This window comes from Sipha flava, unplaced genomic scaffold (assembly GCF_003268045.1).
Source record: "Sipha flava isolate LNK unplaced genomic scaffold, YSA_version1 81_pilon_pilon, whole genome shotgun sequence".
NCBI classification, from domain to species: Eukaryota; Metazoa; Arthropoda; class Insecta; order Hemiptera; family Aphididae; genus Sipha; species Sipha flava.
In genome coordinates, this window is record NW_020273623.1 from 263,527 (window position 1) to 287,530 (window position 24,004).

The 24,004-nt window shown below is 30.2% G+C and overlaps 1 protein-coding gene across 1 annotated transcript in view; it reads left to right on the forward strand.

Annotated features, from left to right (window-relative positions):
* Nucleotides 1-720: 720 nt before the first annotated feature.
* The window catches only part of LOC112693205 (laminin subunit alpha), a 28,116-nt gene continuing 4,832 nt past the window's right edge, over nucleotides 721-24,004 (forward strand). The window contains exons 1-42 of the mRNA XM_025568175.1: nucleotides 721-948; nucleotides 7,062-7,208; nucleotides 10,030-10,157; nucleotides 10,214-10,322; nucleotides 10,550-10,720; nucleotides 10,794-11,007; nucleotides 11,109-11,318; nucleotides 11,384-11,656; nucleotides 11,719-11,856; nucleotides 12,219-12,491; nucleotides 12,554-12,688; nucleotides 12,745-12,909; nucleotides 12,976-13,134; nucleotides 13,218-13,474; nucleotides 13,557-13,706; nucleotides 13,763-13,894; nucleotides 13,966-14,172; nucleotides 14,240-14,876; nucleotides 14,957-15,114; nucleotides 15,237-15,393; nucleotides 16,101-16,500; nucleotides 16,658-16,778; nucleotides 16,845-17,009; nucleotides 17,080-17,561; nucleotides 17,687-17,915; nucleotides 18,241-18,368; nucleotides 18,493-18,617; nucleotides 18,840-19,144; nucleotides 19,772-19,922; nucleotides 20,002-20,255; nucleotides 20,326-20,493; nucleotides 20,561-21,018; nucleotides 21,120-21,399; nucleotides 21,494-21,649; nucleotides 21,714-21,901; nucleotides 21,967-22,175; nucleotides 22,252-22,405; nucleotides 22,479-22,662; nucleotides 22,724-22,854; nucleotides 22,912-23,199; nucleotides 23,281-23,491; nucleotides 23,568-23,732. Coding sequence (XP_025423960.1) covers nucleotides 721-948; nucleotides 7,062-7,208; nucleotides 10,030-10,157; nucleotides 10,214-10,322; nucleotides 10,550-10,720; nucleotides 10,794-11,007; nucleotides 11,109-11,318; nucleotides 11,384-11,656; nucleotides 11,719-11,856; nucleotides 12,219-12,491; nucleotides 12,554-12,688; nucleotides 12,745-12,909; nucleotides 12,976-13,134; nucleotides 13,218-13,474; nucleotides 13,557-13,706; nucleotides 13,763-13,894; nucleotides 13,966-14,172; nucleotides 14,240-14,876; nucleotides 14,957-15,114; nucleotides 15,237-15,393; nucleotides 16,101-16,500; nucleotides 16,658-16,778; nucleotides 16,845-17,009; nucleotides 17,080-17,561; nucleotides 17,687-17,915; nucleotides 18,241-18,368; nucleotides 18,493-18,617; nucleotides 18,840-19,144; nucleotides 19,772-19,922; nucleotides 20,002-20,255; nucleotides 20,326-20,493; nucleotides 20,561-21,018; nucleotides 21,120-21,399; nucleotides 21,494-21,649; nucleotides 21,714-21,901; nucleotides 21,967-22,175; nucleotides 22,252-22,405; nucleotides 22,479-22,662; nucleotides 22,724-22,854; nucleotides 22,912-23,199; nucleotides 23,281-23,491; nucleotides 23,568-23,732 — 9,000 coding nt within the window. The remainder of the gene's footprint in view (nucleotides 949-7,061; nucleotides 7,209-10,029; nucleotides 10,158-10,213; nucleotides 10,323-10,549; nucleotides 10,721-10,793; nucleotides 11,008-11,108; nucleotides 11,319-11,383; nucleotides 11,657-11,718; nucleotides 11,857-12,218; nucleotides 12,492-12,553; nucleotides 12,689-12,744; nucleotides 12,910-12,975; nucleotides 13,135-13,217; nucleotides 13,475-13,556; nucleotides 13,707-13,762; nucleotides 13,895-13,965; nucleotides 14,173-14,239; nucleotides 14,877-14,956; nucleotides 15,115-15,236; nucleotides 15,394-16,100; nucleotides 16,501-16,657; nucleotides 16,779-16,844; nucleotides 17,010-17,079; nucleotides 17,562-17,686; nucleotides 17,916-18,240; nucleotides 18,369-18,492; nucleotides 18,618-18,839; nucleotides 19,145-19,771; nucleotides 19,923-20,001; nucleotides 20,256-20,325; nucleotides 20,494-20,560; nucleotides 21,019-21,119; nucleotides 21,400-21,493; nucleotides 21,650-21,713; nucleotides 21,902-21,966; nucleotides 22,176-22,251; nucleotides 22,406-22,478; nucleotides 22,663-22,723; nucleotides 22,855-22,911; nucleotides 23,200-23,280; nucleotides 23,492-23,567; nucleotides 23,733-24,004) is intronic.

The window sequence follows — 24,004 nt, forward strand, 5'->3', positions numbered from 1 at the left end:
TCGGTCGAGCACGGTCCGTCGGGATGGAAATCGAAGCAAAAAAACCGCCCCGGACGGAACAAAAACGTTCAGCGGAATGTTGTACGATACGCAGCGGTGCTGTCGTACTCGGAGTCCGCCGCGGCGGTTGAAATACGTTTTCACATTCGGGCAGATCATATGGAGACCAAATGTTTGTAAATATCCTACGGAAGACGCAAGTGCTTCTCAAACGGTTCGTTCTTGGGGGGCGGAACTCGCTTGACGGCCGTGCACCAAATGTTTCACGACGATCGGCGTCGGACCGCCCGCAAAGAATTATTCTCGTGGATATCGGTCGGAGTCGATACCGGACATCCGGAAAGCGGAAATCCGTGCGCATAAAAGCTTGTTCAACGCTCGCCCGACATTCGCACGCGCAGCGTTATGCTGATAATAATAATGGTAATACGGACCGACTTACGCGTTCGGTATAAATGTTGTGCGTGCGTTCGGCGATAAGGAACGCGCGCGGGAGTGGCCGTCGGGTTTAGGGACCACTGGCCGCGTCGGCGGCGGCGGCGGTCATGCCATGACATGTGTTCTGATGATCGGGCACGAGGGATAAGTGTGTATTATTATCATCACCGGCACGGTCGGTGCAGCATCACCACGTTTACGTACTATGCTACACGGCCGCCGCAGTTCGTCCGAGCACTAACCGCATAGCCCGTCACCGTGCAACAGTTCGGCCGCCCCGCGATGCACGCCATCGTCGCCGGCGCGTTTTTGGCCCTGTTGCTGCAGGCCCTTCCGGCCCGGCCGGAGGTGCTCACGCCGCCGTACTTCAACCTGGCCCTGCACCGCCGGATCACCGCCACCGCGACGTGCGGCGAGGGCCTGCAGGGCCCCGAGCTCTACTGCAAGCTGGTCGGCGCCAACGCCGAGCGCAACGTCGACTACGAGGGCAACCTCGTCATCCAGGGACAGGTGAGTTGTTGTTGTTGTTGTTGTTGTTGTTGTCCGCGCTGTTGCGGTCGTCGTCGCCCCGTCGTTGCTCGGACAGTTCTCCAACTGCCAGCGCGGGCAACGTCGGCTCGAAGCGACGTGTCGGACTGCATTCGTCTTACCGCTTGAAAAAACTACCTCGGCCACCAGTGGGTGAAATACTTGAAATGTTATACCGCTTCGTAGTATTTGGATAGTTTTTGCGAGTCAGGAAAGTGTGAGCCGATAAATTGACCATTTGATTTCTACTACAGTGATTGATGGATAACGAGTACTATACTTCGAAATGTCTGTTGTGTCAGAGTCGTTAGGATTTCGTCAGAGCTCATATTATATGTAAGGTATTAAAAGTAAACAAAACGTTTGTCATCTTCACAATATTTCATACAGTTGTTTAGTACAAATAATAATTATAATTTTATAATTATTTGAACAATTCATGTCACTATAAAACTTCATCTTCGGCACAAGCTAAAATGTTAAATTTGCCATGTTTCTTTTTTTCATATTTTTTACGTATTATATTTTCAATAAAACATATATTTTTGCCATTATTCAAAAACGTACGGTTAATTTGATTTTATTAGATTCCCGAGTCATGTACACCATTATTATACAATAATTTCGTTCAGATTTTCGTACGACAGATCCAATCATTAAAATTGATACTTTTATAATAATTTAACGAAATATACTGTAAAATTTGATATTGTTTTTTAGTAACACAGCTAGTATATGTACTATACACTCGGTAAGCGTACTGTATCCGTTGATTAAAACTTTGTAAAAATGTATCCTAACATGTTCAGATTTCGTCGTAACAAGAAATTATTTGATTGGCGATTGTTGAAATAATCTTTAACTCCGAGAAATGAATAATCAAATATTCGATCATTTCTTTTTGATCGTGATATAAGAATTATAGTTGTATTTTAACTTATTTTAAATCGTTATGCGTTTATTTATTGATTTTGAATTGGTTTGTTATGAATGTTCATCATTAAGCTCTAAACTGCTGCTGTGGTTTTCAATGAGGATTAGTAAATCAACGGGGGGGGGGGGGGGGGTTCTATTGCCTTGTAATCGGCGCGTCAGTACAAATCGTTAATATCTTCTTCGTCAAAAAACACGTTTGTCAACAGTTTAATTAAAACTATTTCAACGACAATAAAACTCTATCCTCAATTTTCGTATCTTACCGTCCCTCCGAAACAGTCATCATAGGGTTGAACTGTGTCTGGTCCAGAAGTGTAGGTACACGTCTAATGGATATATTTTTAAATAATATATAATCCAAGCCATAGTATATCATACAATTTTTAAAACAATCACTCGTAATAGAAAAATGAATCGTCTGTGATGCGACTCGTTAAAAAGTTGTTATTTAAACGTTGTTTCCACTTAAGAACTTTCAACAGTCTTTTATCCTTCTGTTAATCAACTTAATAATTCATTTTAGAAAAGCCAAGTTTTCAAAATGCTACACATAAATATAAATGCACTTATTGGGCATTGTTTTGTATTATATTTTAATGTTTTCGACTATTATCAATTTATTGTTTTATCAGAATTAATTAACGAATATAAATATATATTACAGGGTTTATTTATTTTAATTAACTCGTTTTCAAACAATAAATGTATATTATACTTCACCTCTTAATGTTTTATCTCTTAATTTTTCTAAATAAGTGAAACAAAAAAAAATAAATTTATATATTATAATTTAAATTTAATATAGGCACCCTACTGTATAATAGTTATTTGTTGAAAAAAATACGTACTTTCACATTTTTGTTTCACGTTTTATTGTAATTCACTCAGCAAATCGAAGTATATACTTATTGCTTTATTGTAACAATTTCGGGGTATGGAAAATATTATGCATTTTAACATAGGACATTTTTTTTAAATTGAAATTTAGTTTAAAGTCAGACAAAACATTATAGAAATAACATTTTTCCGAATCCTTTTAACCAATTTTTCTTATAAAATGGTATCATTTAAATATGAATTTCAACATTATAAAGTCATTAAAGTCCGTAGTCATTGATACTTAATATGTATGACGGATAAATGTAACCATGTAAAACCTAACCATCAGACTTTAAACGTGATTGTATTTTTAGTTTTCAGTACCTTTTAATTTCTATTCCACGAAATTTCTGTGGTATTTAGGATAATTTATAATTTTTGTTAAGTTTGACTTTAGGAAAGTCATACTGGAAAATAACATTGAAATTATGTTTATACAGTTTATCATGTCTTCCGATTAAGACGTGTTAATTATCGATAAAGTCGTATCAATAACATCAATGATGTGAATTTCTTAGACTGCGCTTTATAAAAAGTATAAAATTAAGGCATACCGATATACGTAATATACCATGGATCAAACTGAACTAACGGTAAGTTCATTCTGCGAGTACGTCAAACAATGTATTTGCATATAACATCGCGTTGGACACGTAGTGAAAATCTATTAAATTCCGAGATGGTATATATGTCTGATCTGAATGTGCTGTTATCGATCTGGCTAATATTTAAAGATTATTCGGAATCACTAAATTATTAATTGTTAATCGCTAATTTTCGTTTACCAACAAGCGCGACTGTATATTATTTTCTTCCGAAAAGTAGCGTGACTGGACAAATAAAGGAAAAAAAAATTACATGTATAATAAATTATTAATGTTGTATAATTTAATAACTATTAATTATCACGAAACATAATTTTATGTGGTCAGTTTAGTTTTGACGTTAGTATTATACCCAGTTCACCTAAACATGTGCCTACCCTCTATGAATACTATATAACCCTGTGTTTAGGACCAATATTTTACGGAATTAATTGTCAACCCCTTAGTAAAAATACATACCTATTGACTGTATAATTTCGTCCGACTTCATCAAATATTTTTCAACAGTAATGACGTTTGTAAATTAATTCAGTTCAAACAAGAAATTCGCGTTCATATGCGTCATAATAACAATAATGTTACACAGAAAATCCCTAGGTATATATTATATGCCCGATACTATTGAAATTATTATAATTGTTAACTAAAATATTACAAGGGACAAATATGACATTTCACACACGTCTTTCGCAATACAACAATTTTACCTAATGAAGTTCTACATAAACTTTGTTAGTGTGTATGCTTTCCTTTGTCGTAAACTTCTTCTTTCATCCCATCAAATTATTAACCGCGTGAAAGTTAAACATTATACTTTGGGCTGGGGATAGCGTCGGAGGGAAGTAAATAATATTCCATTGCACTGCAGTGCAAATTAACGTAGTTCTACTATTTCAAACTTAATTCAATTAAAAAGGCTTTCTGTAGTTTATCAAACTCGATATGTTTTACCTACGCCGGAAGAAGAACCTGAAACCATATATAACACGTCTCATTAAAATTTAAATAATTCACATTTGAATATTATGTATATTGAAATCCGAAAGGCAAATGATACTTAATTCTTAATTATTCACGGCCCCGGACAATTGAACAAGTATTATTGCTTATTAGTCATCATACTATTGTCTAATATATCATATTATTTTCACTAGAAATAGTTTTGGATTTCATATATGCTACACGTGACGGCAGTTTTATGCTATAACAGTAGAGCAGTACAAGTTGTATAAATGTCATAATTATTCGTGAGAGACGTATATTGTATACATTTAACCTTAACAGTTGTGAATAAACCTTTTTAAAATTCAAAATATCTTTGTGTCATTATACTGTTCATACGATATTGCGATGATATAACATTAATTGTACCTATTTGACATGCAAAGTGTACTTTTTCGTTATGAGATACCAGCACCGACCCGGTGTAGAATTTTTCAGAGCTTCATATAAATTTATTTTATTTTTTATAATTTTGTAAACTTTATGGTTTTTGGTGCAATCAAAATTGTCATCGATAGTAACAATAAATAACCCTTTTCAGGTGAAAATATTATTATGAGATTATTTGTAGATAAAGTGATGTTCGTAATACATGAATGCGATCGCACGGCTTCTCCCTTCTTCCCATAGGACTGGTACTGTCAAAATAAGACAAATAGAAATTCTTTACTAAGCTTTAAATTGTTACTTATAGATTCTATGACGATTTTGATCTAAAACGGTTAAACATGAAATTTAGAAAACTGATAATTAGTATACATACAAAAAACAGAATGTAGTTTTTAGCAAATACTAATTTATTTGCTGCTTTGTAGTAAATGCAGAGCCGGATTGGCCCGGCGAGTTACCAAGCAAAACTCGGTGAGCCGCAACAATTATTGGCTTTTTAAGTTGTGAAAGGCCGCTAACAGAAAATATTAATAGTTTAAAGTTGAAAATTAGTGCACCTATTGAAATATGCGATTAAAAAATTTGAACAAGAGCCGCCAGTTAGTAAGTGGGCCGGTAACATACAGAAAACTCGATGGGCCGACTTTGTAAAATGTATAATATTTATATTATCTACTGTGTATTTGTTTTGATGATATTTGCATTATCATTGATTGTAAAATCACTCGTATCTTTATATTTTATATATCTTCTAGCTATTTTCTATATATTATATTTCAGTTTGTTATTATAAGGTTTTATATTTTTCATTTATTGACGTAAGATTATTACATTTGTAAAATCGTTAATTTTAAATTAAAATATTTTATAATTACGGTATAATACATCGATTCATTAGTTGTATTCTTCATTAAAATATGCTATATTTTGGTGACCTAATTTTTACATTTGAAACTTCAAGTTCTTAGTAAAAAAATCGTTGGTTTTATAAAGACGCATTATTTTTTATGAGCAGTTTTTTGTTTGGAAAAAATGTACCTCCATGTATATATATTTTAAGATATTAAACGAAAGAAGTATTACAAAATTGTAATTTCTAATTTTTTCCTCAAGTTGAAAAAAATAACGAATATTGAGTTTTCTATGGTAGATTGGGTTGTGCAAAGCTCTGATCAGAATGATTATTTGTAAACCATAATTTACTACTGCTATTGAACTTGAACTGTCCTAGTACTCATTGGTCAGGTTTAATTAATTTTTTATTTTTATAAAATTCTTATGCCATAAGTTTTAAAAATTTATATCTTTAATTGTTATTTTTGTATTGATTATTGAGTTTATTTTATATTTTATTTATCATTTTCATCAACTATAAATATATAAATATATCCTATAAATACGATTTTAGTATACAATATAATGAATCAGATTTTATCTTTCATAAAAATCTTATTGTTAATATTATTATAAAAACTCAATACTATAGTAAAAAAAAAAAAATAAATAAAATATTATTGATCTTACACATAGGTGTATAAATGTTAAAGCTTTGTTTTCAGTGAATCATAACTTGTCATACTATTTCAAGTACATATTATAACACAAATATGATTTATTGTAACAGTTTAAAAATATTAAATAAAATTTCAAAAGGTTAATATTTTTATACGTTTATATAATATAAGATTCAATAAAATAATTAAACAATGAAATGTATTTGAAATTCTTTTGGAGCATGATTTTATGCTTTCTATTATAAAGGGTTAAAGTCATCAACTTCAAAATGAGAGTTTATAAAACACGTTTTCTACTATTAAATATTTAAACAAGTTGCATTGGGACTCGTGTCAAGCAAATGAGTGCAACATAAATTATAAACAGAAATTGTAATGTTTGACTTGAGTTATAAATTAGCGAATATATTTTAAAATTAGCACTTTAGGAATTTAACTAAGATGTTAATAAATAAAATATAGTAATATCTTCCTTGGTGTTCAAAGTTTATTTACATATTTAGTTTTTTTCTAAGTAAATGTAATTTAACTGTATATCCAGCTTTGAGATTAATATTTTTTTTTTTTTTTATATTCAATACTTACAAATGATGTATAAGTATTTGATAAACACTAAATTGCTCTCATACTACTCGTATGTGTAATAGTATGATAATGTGTGAGTTAAAAATAATTAAATAAGTCGAAGCCAAGTATACGAGTATAGTGCTACTCTTCCTTGTCGTAATGTTTAAAAATGTATTTTATTATATTTTAATCCATGTTTCAGGTATGTGATCACTGTGACGCAAATCGTCCTGATAAATCACATAAGCCAGATTTTGCGGTTGATGGAGAAGAGACTTGGTGGCAGAGTCCACCACTATCTAGAGGAATGAAATACAATGAAATCAATTTAACAATTGACTTAGGACAAGTATGTTAATGTATACATAAATAGATTGGTGTGCGTTTAATTAATTTGTTCCAACTATAGTAAAATAAAAAACGAGTACATCTGAAATGAAAAATTGTAAATCACATTATTTTTCGGCCGTAATTTGTTCTACACTATAGAAAATAAATCCAAAATCCATTTCTATATGAATAATACATTTATTTAGTGTTACATAATAAAAATAAATAAATAAAAATTGAAAAATCTATTCAATTACGTTATAATATTAGGATAACGATTTCTTTATTCAAAATATTACCAAAGCAACCCTTAGTTTAAGTAATATATGTTTTACGTTTTACATTTTTACAAACGGTATTATTATTTTTAAACAGTTTTTAATTTATTGTTTTGCAATAAGCAAACAATATAAGCTAAATGTTGCTTATACTTTTCGATGTTACGTATACGAGGTGAATAAGACTGTGTTATGTTACACGAATTTCCGTGGCTTTTGATGTTTCAGGCTTTTATCATAACGATTGTTCATTGATTTCTCTGAAAATTGATAAGCAATTTTAGTATAATATTATCATTAATTTTAATAATCACCTATACATATACGTGAAAAAATAAAATTAAGGTCATATTTTAGTATTCCTGAATAAAAATGCAAAGCCTTCAAATGTCCAGGTGTATACAGTGTTAGAAAAAAGCGCAAAAGGTCGTTAGTGGTTATCACACGCGTGTGAAGTTCAATATTCTATAGGAACCAGATAAGATAAACTGGCCGGCCTAGATTACATAGCCGACCATATATTCTGTAGTTTCCTCTTATATAAACACTATTTTGGAAACGTGGCAGCATCAATCAATTTTTATGTTCAAACATAAAAATAAACACAATAAGCCGTTGTACTCGAGAAGTGTTTCAAAACACAAAACCGTAATAATAAATGGTCTAAATTTCGCAAAATATATTTGAAAACTATAGTGCTACACAATCATATGAATTTTATCAAAAATGTTCAACACATGAATTCATTTTTTAACACTATATATATGTATAATTTTTTTATTTGTTATATCACACATTCACGATACACTCGATTTTTTTTATCAGAATTACTTCCGCCGGACAATTAAAATAAACTGGCAAATAGATAAAATATTTATGAATACTAACTGTTTAAGCTCAATGAAAAACAACTACAAAAATCACTGCAATAATGAATTAAAATAATGAATTTCATACAAATTAAGATTATAATATACAGAGTGATTGTATTTGTATTTACTGTAACTCGAATTGAATTCAATGTATAATATTCAAAAAGTGTTGGGTTAGTTACTTTAAAAAAGTAATAAGTAGAGCCCGGAATTGTATGTACTAAAAACGTACGAAATATGCATGCATTCATGCGATGGTTATCGTTCAAATATGCATTCAAAATACGCAAAAATATGCGAAAATATGCAAACAAAAATGCATGTTTATTATTTATTAAATTAATTTAATTTTAAAATTTATACAATTCATTAAATAATTAATATTCAACAAAAAATATACTTTAAAATATATCAACTGTATTTTATATATTTTATTGAACTGTATGTTGTATTTTAACGCTCACTCATCCAAACAAAAATTCACTAACGAAAATCAATTTAAACAAATCAAGTAGATTTATATAATATTTTTAAAGTTACCTGGAGAGTTACTATCTTATTGGTACTTTTAGCAAACTTTATCTTATCTTATTATAACACAAAAATCAAATTATATAACTGCACGATTCACGGAATTTACGATGGACATTCGCTAAGTAATAAAGAATAATATTAATAACTTCATAATATTTTTTTCTATATATGCATTATATTTCAGAAAAATGGTAAAATATGCATAATAATTTGAAATGTTCCAAATATGCAAAAACATGCCAAATTTAATTTCGCATACCAACATTTTAGGTTAAGTTTCAAATATTTGTCTTACCTAGCTACTTTTTAGTTTAATATATAAAAATATGCAAATGCATACAATTCCGGGCCTTAGTAATAAGTTACTCAAATATAATAAAATTACATAAATAAATAAATAAATAAATCGTTACTTAAATGTAATGAAATTACATTTCACGTTACTCGAATAAAATTGTAATTCAATTACTTTACTTTTCAATAAATAAAGCAACTACGTTACTTTTAAGTTACAATTGAAAAAAATAAATTATATTTATACATTTATCAGTATAATCTTTTATCTATATATTTTTAAATATAATACGAAATCAATATATTTTTTTTTTAAACTTTGTTGGATTAAATATGTCTGTTTGTCATTATATCAGAAAAATATTTATATAAATTAATTTCCATTACATATACGTTACACAGTAAACATCGTAATGAAACAACGTAACGCAATAATTATAAAAGTAAAAGCATTACGGTAATGCGTTACTTTCCGTTACGTTACTACTCAACGATTCAAACCATTGACAGGTTTCCAAATCTATTGTATCAAAAATAGTACACGTAATATAATTATTTAAAGTAGGTACTTGAATACTTTTGAGTATAATTTCATTTGTAAAAAATATTAAACAAAAATCAATAATTTTTAAGTTTACTTACATAAAACATATGTTATACATTGAAATGAAATACTTTTCAATGAACATTATAAATATGCATTACAACCAGTTCGTACACACTTCTAATTTATAAATAAATTTTACAAAAACATTTTTTATTTTTTACGTACCATTTACTAAGAATTTTTCCGTCTAAAATATTTAACCATATTATTTATAATATATATGATTTTGTTGTACAACTTTATTACATTTTTCAGGAATTTCATGTTGCTTATGTTGTCGTAAAAATGGGTAATTCCCCTCGTCCGGGTGTTTGGGTACTCGAAAGATCAGCAGATCACGGGCAAACATATCAAGCTTGGCAGTATTTTGCTGACACTGTTGCGTAAGTAACGGTGCTTTAATACAAAATGAAGATTTTAATAGTGTTTTCATTCATAGGGACTGTGAGTCATACTTCGGAAAGGAGAGCATTAAACCTATCACAGCCGACGATTCAGTAATTTGCGATACATCGTTTTCAAAAATCGTACCATTGGAAAACGGTGAAGTAAGCGAACATTTTTTTAAAACTGATTTAAATTAAATGTTTGTTGCTAAAAGCTTACACTAAGTATAAAAAAAAAAAATATATCAATAGTATGGTTAATGTTTGAAATTTATTTGTTATAAAACCAACATCGATTAGATTTATGAATAATTTTTTACAGTGAATGAAAAAAAAAAAAATTTTTTCTATTATTGTACAAAGTATTTTACTATGTTACTTATTTGTAGATATTTGTGAAACTTTTGGCCAACAGACCATCAGCTAATAATTTTTTCAACTCTTACGCATTGCAAGAGTTTACTAGAGCTACTAACGTACGATTTAGATTACTCAGAGTGAAAAATCTTCTCGGTCATCTTATGTCCGTAGCCAGACAAGATCCTACTACTACTAGACGGGTAAATGAATTATTTCTAACATTATACTTTGGTTCGTCACGTTTACAAGTATCTTTTTGTTCGTTTTCTTTAGTACTTTTATTCGATAAAAGATGTTAGTATTGGTGGTAGATGCCGCTGCAATGGTCATGCAGATCTTTGTGACATAACTGATCCAAATGATTCGTATAAGCTTATATGTCGTTGTCACCACAACACCTGTGGCCATAACTGTGAAAAGTGTTGTCCGGGTTTTGAACAGAAAGCATGGAGTCAGTCTAAGTACGATAAGCTATTCGAGTGCGAACGTAAGAATTTTCAAATAGTATACAAATGGCGAACAATAAATTAAAATATTTACAAACTTGAAATGATTTTTTTTATTGATTTTTTATATTTTTTTTGTTAGCATGTAACTGTTTCGGTCATTCCGAGACTTGTACCTACGATAGCGCAATAGACGCCGCGCATCAGTCTATAGATATTCACGGTAAATACGAAGGAGGGGGCGTGTGTCAAAACTGCCGAGATCACACAACAGGTATCAACTGTGACAAGTGTGATTTTGGTTTTTACAGACCAGTTGGAAAAATGTTAAATGAAACAGACGTGTGTCAACGTAAGACTTTTATCACTATTGGGTGTTGTGAATTTAATGTTCAACAATGGTATTTGAAATTTCAGCTTGCGACTGTGACAAATTTTATTCAACCGGAAACTGTTCAGAAGGTTTTGGTAAGTGTGAATGTAAAGAGTCGTATGCCGCACCAGACTGCGATCGATGTAGTGACGGGTATTATGGATATCCGGATTGTAAGCCTTGTGACTGTTTCTTGGATGGGACTAGAGGAAGACAATGTGAAAATAATGGTGGACAATGTCCCTGCAAACAGAATTTTGGCGGAAAATTATGTTATGAATGCGCTGATGGTTTCTACAACTTCCCAGAGTGCAAACGTAAAAAAAAAATATTTTCATTAATAAATATACAACCATTTAAATATAACCCGTTTTTATAGCATGTGACTGCAACAGTATCGGCTCAAGAAATTCGGTATGTGATCAAAAAACTGGACAGTGTTCGTGTCAAAGCAATTTTGGAAACCTTTCATGTGATCAATGTAACCACGGATACTTTGGATTTCCATCATGCTCATGTAATTATTTTATTAAATAATATGCAAAAAATATTAAAAATTAAATTAAAATGTTGCTATAATGTCCCCGACACTAGCAAATTAAATAAAAAATATAAAAACATTATAATTAATTTATTTACAAATATTCACGAACAGCTTCTATTCAAGAAATCATCGTCAGGTGTATAAAGCATGTACTGTGTTATTTATGTATTTGCATAAATTTATACTCTAAGCAATAACTATGATTTTTATATTTTGTATTGATATTTATATTTTTATTAATATTATAAATGATATTAATAGATTATTTTGATATTAAATAAAATTTTGTTATTAAATAATATTAAGTTATTATATATATGTAATTTTTTTTCTAGATTGTAATTGTGATTTGATTGGTTCATTACCAGAAGTATGCAATAAAAGCAACGGACAATGTATATGCAAGGAAGGATACGCTAGTCCCAGATGTGACAAATGTTTACCTGGTTATAATGGATATCCCGATTGTAAACCATGTGGTTGTTCAGAACGAGGAAGTGCATCTTCCATTTGTGATGCCTCAGGAAAATGTCCCTGCTTATCTAGTTTTGCCGGAAGAACATGTGAACAATGTAGTCCAGGATATTATCAATATCCTGAGTGCAAATGTAAATGAGAACATTTTTAGAACTTTACATTTTTTACTTATTTTTTTCTTATCAAATTTCAGTTTGTGATTGCGATAGTCAAGGATCGATTGGAGTTTCGTGCGATAACGAAGGAAAATGTATGTGTAAACCAAATTTTATGGGAACTAGATGTGATAAATGCAAAGAAGGGTTATACAATTTTCCTATTTGTGAAGGTATTTTATTATTATTTATTATTATCAATAAGTTTCACAACATATTTTTATTATAGAATGTAATTGTAATCCTGCTGGTGTTCTTTCAACGTTCGCCGGTTGTGGATCATTACCATTGGGCGAGTTGTGCCAATGTAAATCGAGAGTGCACGGTAGAATATGTGATGAGTGTCGAGAACTATTTTGGAACTTACAACCCACGAATCCCGACGGTTGTGAAGGTGTGGTTAAATAATTATAAAATTATAAATGGAGTTGTTAAATTATATAATTTCATTTTTTTTTAGACTGCGATTGTTTTATGCCTGGCGTACTTAGCGGTGTTGGCGTTTGCAACCCGAAGTCAGGCCAATGTGTTTGCAAACCATCAGCTACTTCTAGAAGATGTGACGAATGTACCGAAGGTTTTTACAGTTTGAATGAAAATAGTTTATTTGGATGTACAGGTAAGATATCGAACAAGACTCATCCTTATAACTTTTGAAAACGTAAAAAAAATTAATAAAAAATTAATCATTCATAAATGTAGAATGCGGTTGCAATGTTGGAGGTTCGGTGAATGAAAAATGTGACAAGAATACTGGGCAATGTTTCTGTCAGTCTAGAATTGTTGGCAGAGGGTGTACTGAACCAATGCAAGCACATTATTTTCCAACTTTGTATCAATTTTCATATGAAGCTGAGGATGGTAGAACACCAGCATATACTCCAGTTAGATATGGATTTGATGAAAAATACTTTCCAGAGTATTCATGGAAAGGTTATGCCGTTTTTTCACAACTTCAAGTAAATTGTTGTAATGGCTCTAGGTAGAAGTAGTTTTTAATTGTATTTTTTTTTTTTTTTTTTTTGTATTTATGTTGAATAGAGTGAAATAGTTCATGAACTTAACATCGATAAACCATCACTATATCGAATTGTATTGAGGTATGTAAATCCAAACAATGAAACAATTGTGGGGTTAGTTTCGGTCACGCCTGAAACGCCAAATGACATAAATTCCGAACAGAAGTATATGGTAAATATATTATAATCGTTTTCGAACTAATTATTAATAACCAATTATACTTGAAGGTACAACTAAAACCAACAAAAGTTCCAACTTTTGTGACGGTATCCGGGGCTACAGGAAATATCCCATCGCCGTTTGAAATGAATCCGGGACGATGGGCGGTTTCTATAAAAATCGAACAGAATTTGTTTGTAGTTAGTACCTATTATTAAACTACTATAATTCACATTTGATTTATTTTGTAATAATGATAAATTATTTATAGGATTACTTCGTGATTTTGCCTGCTGAATACTATGAAGGAGGTATTCTTGTCGACAAAGTACTAAATCCTTGCGTGGTCGATAACATTGAGGTTGGACTGTGTAGACATTTCGATTACCCAAGTATTTCCAAATTCAATCAAATCAAGAGTACTTTTGCACTGAACTCCGATGACAAAGAACCAGTAGACTTTATTGAAGACTTAAAAGTAAATTAAATATGGCAAATAAAACTTCTATAAAAAATCATAATGTATTTTTTTTTCTTATTTTTAGCAATTGGACGTATTAGGTGTTCCTAAATTGCCTGTTATTAGTGAAGCCCAACCGGAACTGAAACTAGAATTACCTGTCGATAAGCTTGGGCCTTATGTGGTATTGGTAAATTATATGACTTCGTCATCTATTCAAACAAAGGCTGTAATCGAAATCGAAGTAGACGAGAAGATGAATTCTGGTAAAGCGATATTGTACGCTTGTCACCATACCACACTATGCAGACAAGCCGCGGTGGATGCAACCGGGAAAGTAGCTATATTTGATATAAACAAACCAATTACCAAAGTTGTACTAAGAGGCGGTAAAGATCACTCAAGAGTTGGAATAGAATCAATCGTTGCACTGCCATTGGATAAATGGTCTTTAGACTACATCAACCCAAATCCATCATGTGTCATGAAAGACGGAAAATGCATTCAATCTCTCTATCCCACACCTCCCGACACCAAAAAAGTGGAATTTAAAAACGGCAATGAGGCCCGTCTAGCAATGACCAAGCCAAAAGATATATTCGACAACACTACGTCATTGGTCGTTCTTGATTACGAGGATAGTATTGTAGATTTGGCTGGAAAAGTACCTGGCCCAGGAGCATATGTTTTCATCGTTCATTTTTACCAACCAGATTTTCCAGGTAATCAACACATTAAATAATCATCACCAAACTTCTTGATAATCATAATAATATTGAAAATTTGGTTATACATAAATTAGCTTTTGAAATGGACGCTTTAATACACAATGGTCAAACATATGAAGCCGTTTTGCCTGTAAAACATTGCCCCTCAAACTCAGGATGTCGTTCCGTTGTGAAGCAAACAAATGGAAATATACAATTTCAGCTGACTGACAACTTTTTGCTTACACTAAAGGTAACCTGTTATGTAAAATTTGTACTTGATTTCATCAAATTTAAAAATTATTCAACCAATTAAGTTAACCAACATCGTTTGCGTTGTAAGTAAGTTTTTTTAATTGAGTTAATAATTTTTAGGAACCAAATCATAAAAGTGTTTGGTTGGAATATATTTTGGTTGTTCCGGCTCAGCAATATAGTGATTCTATAACTAAAGAATTACCATTCGACTATACTAGCTTATTCATATCTAAATGTGGAAGTAATAATTTTTATATCAACACTTCTACCACAGGTAATATTTGAAATACATAATTTTATGTTTATTTAGTAATAGCGTATCCATATTCAGTTAAAACAATTAATATTTATTAATAAAAAATATTTTTTGATATTTCATCATTATTTTAATTAAATAAATGAGTCTATTTATACTTATGAAATAGTATATATAAATATATAAATTATATTCTGACAATAAGTTACACTAGAAAACAATGTTGAATTATTTTTATGATTGCCTACCGAATAACGGTTAACGTTTGTTAATTAAAAATAAAAAATCGATACTATTTTCATTAAATTAATTTTTTATACTCTATCACACTGAATAATTATATATTTTATTTACTAATGATTGTTTTTTTTATATGGATTATTTGAGATAACACCTGATAATTAAAAAATAAACGGTTGATTGTTTTATTTAATATAATTTAAGATATAAAAATGGCTGTAATTATCATGATGTCTATCCGTAGATACTATATATAAGTGGGAAGAGGGATACTATTTTGAATTTAATTTATCTTTTAGATTCTGTTTGCTTTTGACTCTATCGATTTTAAAAAGGTACTTATATTTTAAGTATATCCTGGAATTTATTTTAAATGAAATGAAATGAAATTATTGTGGATTTTTGTTACTCCTATTATTAAGGATGGTTTTCTTTTCTTTTTTTTTTAAATATATTATTATATTTTATTGTTAATTGTACTGTAGGATTTTGTAAAGAAGCCACATTTTCATTGACAACTGCATATAACAGTGGAGCTCTTTCTTGTAATTGTGACTCTGACGGTTCGTTGAGTTACGTGTGTGATCCATACGGTGGCCAATGCCAGTGCCGACCTAATGTCATTGGTCGACGATGCGATGTTTGTAAGACCGGATACTTTGGTTTCCCGAACTGTAAATCGTGTAACTGCCCATCGGCGGCCACCTGCGAAACCAACACCGGAGAATGTATTTGTCCACCACGCGTAGTCGGCAAAAACTGTGACCAATGCGAACCGATGACGTATGGATTTGATCCGATAATTGGATGTGAAGAGTGCAAGTGCAATTATTTCGGAGTGGAAAACGGAAATCTTCAATGCGACTTATTTAACGGATCTTGCGAGTAAAAATTGTTAAATTTTTTTATTTACTCATTTATTTTTATACAATTTGTGGCTGACTTATTGCAATATTTATAGATATTCGTAGTAAAAATTATTTTTAAAACAATAATAGTTAATACTGTTTCATGGTAATTTGTATTCATTCTAACCGTACAGGTGCAAGCAAAACATCGTCGGCCGTTCTTGTGACCATTGCCGTCCTGGATATTGGTCATTCCCTCGCTGTAATTTGTGTGATTGCGACTACAGAGGAACAACATCAGAGATTTGTAACCAAGTTCGTTGATTTTATTATACGTGATTTCATCACTTATTAACTTAATAACAATGTATTATAATTCAGGATACTTCAGAATGTTTTTGTAAAGCAAACGTCGACGGTCAAGCGTGTGATTTGTGCAAAGAGGGCACGTTTAACATACAGGAAAAGAATGATGAAGGATGTCTTAAATGTTTCTGCTTTGGTAAAAGCAATCGATGTCAAAGCTCAAATCTGTATAGAACTGAGGTAAGTGCTTATCGTTATCATACCACATGTCTATGCATTTATACTATATCTATTGTATAAATTATTTCAGATTACCGACATGAGGAATTGGCAGTTGAAAACTGTCAACTTGACTACTAAGCCGATTACAATTGAAAGTGTTGAATTGCTACTGGACGAAACGGAAGAAGGAGTTTTAGGCGCCGATTTAACAGCTATAGAATTAGAAAAAAAAATTTCATATTTCTTTGCTCCGGAAAAATATGCGGGAAATCAATTGAAATCCTATGGCGGGTTCTTGAACTATTCAATTCATTACACATCAAATCTTTTTGGGAGTGCTGTCAGTGGTCCCGATGTTATTTTATACGGACACGACACGTATTTGTTCTATTTTTCGTTAGAACAACCAGCATCCAACACGTTGTTTCCTAGTTTTGTTGAACTTGTGGAGCAGAATTTTGTACTAGCTAATGGGTTACCGGCAACTAGAGAACAAATGATGCAAGTCCTACAGAACTTAAACGCAATATACATCAGAGCTACTTATTGGGAACCGACTGTATTAACGAAGTAATTGACAAAATAAAAGTTATCGCCATAATATTATAACTATATTACATAAGCTGTATAATTTTACACTGTCCCAATGAAAATAATATCAGAAAATATTTAACGGATTTTAAAATCATTTCCAGGGTGTCGAGCATATCGTTAGAAACGGCACAAGAAGAATATATTCCTTCGAAAGAAATCGCGTTATCTGTTGAACAATGCCAGTGCCCTGCCAACTATGTTGGATTATCTTGTGAAGAATGCGCCGATGGTTTCTATAGAGCTCAAACGGGGCCTTATGGTGGTTATTGTGTTCCTTGTCAGTGTAATGGACATTCCAATATCTGTGACAAAGTTACTGGAATATGCGATGTAATTGGTTTTATGAATTATCCCTACTAGTATGGTTAACTTTTGTCGATTGATGTGTTGTATATTTATAACGCACAGATATCATATTTACATGAATTATATCACTCAGAACAACTTTAAACCATTATTTGATAATGGATATAGTTGTAAAAACACATTTTTTATTTAATCTTTTGGATTTTTAACATAAGTGTTGTATAATAATAATAATATATTATGTAAGGTTTCTAAATATATCAATTTTTACTGTAGGTAATACTCATGTTAAGGCAGTAATTATTTCTTCGTTAAGATTTAATTATTTTTCTTGAATTTATGTTTTTAGGGTTGCAAACACAATACTACAGGTGATCATTGTGAAAAATGCGTTGTAGGATATCATGGTAATGCAACTATTGGAAGCCCAAATGATTGTCTCATATGTGCTTGTCCATTACCAATAGCTTCAAACAAGTAAAATAATTTATCATTTTATCATCAACCCAATTTTAGTACCTATATAATAGAAAAACATTTGTAACGTAAAACAAATAAATAAATATGAGTCACTCTAAAAATAAATACGCTCCAATTTTAGTTTTGCAACTGGTTGTGAAGTTAGTTCAGATGGATATAAAATTAGTTGTGACTGTCTTCCTGGCTATTTCGGTGCAAGATGTGAATCTTGTAATGCCGGCTTCTATGGGAGACCAGAGATACAAGGTATGTTTTTATTTCATAATTTAAGTAAATTAATTTAGTTTACTAGGTTAATTTAAGTTCATACGTATATGCTTATAAATATAAAACATGTGTATAGTTTTGTAAAAAATAACTTCATTACAGAGTAATTTAGCAAATGAAAACCGTTTAAAATTGGTGTTGATTTTCTATTAAACTTATTAAGGTTTATTAATTATTAAATCAATAAACTAATATTTATAGGAGAAATATGTAAAGAATGTCAGTGTTCTGGCAACATAAACAAAGAAGACCCAGGATCGTGTGACTCCATTACTGGAAAATGTACACGTTGCTTAAATAATACGTTTGGCGAGAGTTGTCAGTATTGTAGGCCAGGATTTTTCGGAGACGCTTTGAACTTAAAAGATTGTCAAGCTTGTGATTGCGATAAATGTGGAATGGACAAATGTGATAACTATAATGGTAAATGTGTTTGTCAACCTAATGTAGAAGGAGAAAAATGTGATAGATGTGCAGTAAATCACTATGGTTTTGGAACTTGTAAGGTAGGTACTTTTTAATGCTTAACGAATACATAAAATAAATAAAAATAATAATAATGATAAAATAATTTTAAGGTATTTAATTAATGAACAAAACGTAAAAGTTCGGGAATTTTATGAAAACAAAAAACGCTAAACATAATATTTAAGCTTTAAATACAAAATTTAAACGGTCCTACTGTTCATTGAAATATAAAACACCCTAAATATACACTATTCAAATGTTTTTAAATGTACACTAAACGTAAATAATATATAAGATAAACATTTTCCAATACGTTAAACGTAAAAAATAACTTTAAAATATACTATAATTGCGTTAATCGTTAAACGATTTATTTATTTAAAATAACATACAGTTTTCATTAAAAACAAATTGAAAGCAAAACAATTATTATTATTATTAACTTTTTTGTAATGCGTTGTTTGACATAATTGAACTTATTGCATTAGTTCCTTGAACATACAAGATTACATTTATATTTTACTAATATATGAAAATAACATTTAAATTAAGATCAATTATACTAATTGTAATTTGTAAATTATACGAAATTACTCATTATATATTTATTATTATTATAAATTTAATTATTATGAAAATAACTTATTTTTTTAAATTGCATATAGGGTTGTAAATCATGCGAATGTGCTTTGGCTAGTGAAAGTTCTCAGTGTGATGAAAATACGGGAATGTGTAGATGTAAACCTGGTGTTGCTGGTAGAACTTGTGATCGATGCAAGCCTGGATATTGGAATTATACTGAAGAAGGATGCATATGTAATAAAATACATTTTTATTTTATATGTATTTTGAATATATATCATTTGTAAATAAATGTTAAATCCTATGTTTACAGCATGTGGTTGCAACTCAGAATATAGTGTGGGTATAAGTTGTAATCCTCAAACAGGGCAATGTGAATGTTTACCAGGAGTAATAGGAGATAAATGTGATCATTGTCCTCATCGTTGGGTATTAATACAGCCTGAACCGAATATAGACCAGACGACAGGAGTCGGATGTTTCCAATGTGACACTTGTACACATTCGATTTTAGATGTAACAGACGGATTATTTAGTCAATTATATCCTGTTTCGAAAGAATTTGATGTATGGCAAAAATATCATAAAAATGTTTTTTCATTTTAATAATTTTTTAATTTTTTTTTTTTTTTTTTAGACTGTAGCACTTGGATATTTTACCGCTCAACGTTTATCATACATAAATGAGACAGTATCAAAATTACAACCGAATTTAACTGAACTTGTATCGAGTAGCACTGATCCATTCCTCTTGAATGCAAATCTGACTGATTTCCAAAAGGACATTACAAATCTGAATAGAAAGGTATTGTTAATTATGATTACACTAATACTAATTAGAACTTGTTGTTATTTAAAAATGTACTGTTTAGTCGAAATCAGCTCTATCAGATGCATTAGAATTAACGACAAAGGGTAGTAAAACATTGAAAAATGCAAAAGAAGTGGTTGTAACAATGGATGAAGTAGTGTCTCAAACTAATAGAGCTGTAACTGAAGTTAAAAATTTAGCACAAAGCCTTCAGGAAGGTGCAGGACCGCAAATAGATTTGGCATTAAACGAAGCACAAGTTTTATTGGAATATATTTTACAATCGCTTCCAAATATGACGGAAAAATCAGACGAATCAAAAAATGCACTACAAAAATCAATTGAGCTACATGACAAAATGGAACGAATTTCAATACCTTTGGAAACTCCTAATGAACATTTAAAATCTTTAAAATCAGGAATTAAAAAATTCAAAGACGACATTACGGATTTAAGAAACTATTCAGATATTTCTAAGGAAAAAGCAGCACAAACTGCATTTATAAATGATGCGAACAGGTACACAGAAAAACATTTATAAACGCTATAAATATTTATTATAAAATATTCATATAGTATGTAAAAATTAACAAAATAATTATTTCTATACATTTTTTCAGGGAATCATTAATAAAACAAAATGAACGAATTAATTCTTTAACAAAATTAAAAGAGACAGCTGATGATGCTCTTGAAAATTTAATGAAAACCATAAAAGAAGCTTCTGATGATTTAGGTAATTCTACTGATGCATTTGCTAAACTTGGAACGGATAATGAATCAATGAAAGCAACTAAAGCTAAAGTTGACTCAGTGATTGAAAAAGAAACACGAGTAATTGATGAACTAAAAAATGGTCTCAGTAAAGCCAAAGAACATTCCGATAAACTTAAGGAGCAGGTATTTAATAGTAATTTTACCTACCGATAAATTATATTTTAATTGTTGAATGTTGTTAAAAATTAATAAAATATAATTTTTTTTATGAAAAAAGGCTGATTTAATGGAATCATTGGTTAAAAATTCTACCTCTGCATCTGAAACAGCAATAATGGCAGCAAACTCATATAAAAATATTAAAGAAGAAATAGAAAAGTCATTAAATGCCGCTAAAATTGCGAGTACGGCAGCAGATGATACTATTAATAAGGTAAATACTTTTTAAATTTTGTTTTTGTGTCATTGTAATTGTTTAATATTTAAAAAAATTATAGTCTAAAGGTATAGACGAAAGAGTTGCTACAGCTGAACAAAATTCAACAAAATTACTTCAAGATTCTAGAAATGCTTTAGAACAAATACTAAGAGATTTGGACCAATTATTAAAAAATTCTAAAGAAGAATTATCAAAAATTTCAAATTCAAAGAATCAAAAAGACGAATTAGAAAAAAAAATATCAAAGTAAATTACAAAACATTTATAGCTTATTGTCAGTGTATTAATAAACAATTTGTTAATTCAAACAGGCAATTAGATCAGATTTCATCAGAAACTTCAAATGTTAATTCAGACACTAATGTGCAAATGATTTTAGCTGATGGTGAAAAGTCTCGACAGTTAATCAGTAGTCTTGATGATGTATTAAAATCAATACCAAATCATTTGACTGTTTCTCAATCCCTTAACAATGATACTGAACAAGCAAATAAATATCATACTCAATCAAATAATCAATGTAAAATATTTTTTAAATAATAATGTGACATTTGATTGTATTGAGTTTAATAAATTTTGATATTATTTAAACATAGTGGACGAAGTTAAATCACTGTTACCAAATGCCACAGACTCAACAAAACGCCTAAAAGACAAACCGGAAATGCTTCAAAAGATAGGAGAACAAGTGAAATCTAATGTGGAATCACTTCAGAAAAAAATTAATATATGTAGAGATATGGTTAATAGGTATATAGATCATTGAATAAATACTATTTTCATTTTGTAAAAAATTTACTTCGATAACTGTTTATTTTTTCAGAATCAAAGTAGGTATAAGTTTATCCAAGAATTCAACTCTTGAGCTTCGAAATCCAGAGAATTTAGCTCAACAAGGAATAAGCACGCTTGCATCAATATACTTTAAAACAGACCAACCAAATGGTCTTATAATGTACCTTGGAAATGAAGTTGGGACTAGTCGAAGAATGAGAAGAGCTAAAACAGTAATGAAATATTTTTCAACTAAAATATTAATCGAAATTAATTGACTCATATAATATATAGGATGATTTCATGGCATTGCAAGTTCAAAATGAACATTTAGTATTATTAATGGATATTGGTTCAGGTACTACATCGTTAGTCAGTGATAAAATTGTATCAGATAATAAATGGTATAAAGCAACAGTTGAAAGGTATGCAAATAAAAATTAATAAATAATTATATGACTATATGATTGCTGTTATTATAGAACCGGTAAAACAGTGAAATTAGTTATACACGAAGATGTAGGAATACGCTCAAACCCAAAAGAATATCTTAAAGAAGCCATTCTTTCCGGAAATTCTTCTATTTTAAATTTAGATAAGGATCACTCAAAATTATTTATTGGAGGTTTACCGGCTACATTTAATGAACAGTCAGATATTGTAGGACAATCATTAGAGGGTAGGGTTGAAGATCTGATGCTTGGAAATACATTCGTTGGACTTTGGAACTTTGTGGATTCTTCAGGAGTAAATAATGGATCAATTGAAAGGTATTCACAAATTATAATTTTCATATATTAATCGTTTTTAAGATATGGAAATAATCGATTACCTATTCATTTTGCATACAGGAATAAACTAACTACAACACCAAGTACTTCAGGATACCGAATGAATGGTGAAGGATTTGTTGTTTTGGAATCTAACTCTTATGAAATGAAGCATAAGTCATCAATTCTATTAAAAATAAAAACTACTTCTACAGATGGTTTACTATTTTTAGCATTTAAAAACAATAACTTTATGTCAATAGAATTAGAAGGAGGAAATATTGTTTACAGGGTTAGTATTTTATTTTATCAGAATAATATATGTGTAAATATTACTTAAATAATTATAATTTTTAAAACCAATACAGCTCAATTTGGGTGAAGGAACAATTACACTTATTTCACTACTTACCTACAATGACGACAAATGGCATACAATCGAGGCAGCTAGAGAAGGAAAACAATCTATACTAAAAGTTGACGAAGAATTCATAAATACAGGAGAAAGTATCGGATCTTCAACTGAACTTCAGGTACGAATAATAACTGTAAAATTGTACTTATTTTGTACTATTATTACATTAAAATGTTTGATATATTATTATCCAAAAATTTGAATTTAAAAATGATTATGTATATATCTTTATTATGTTAAATTATATTGGTAGTTTATAACACTATGTATAAGTGTGATTACGACAGTTAGTATAATTGTATAACAATTTCATAATTGAGAAACTTGTTTTTCTTTGAAATCGTATAAAAAAAAGATACAAAGGTTCTAGATAGTTTAAGACCAAGATCA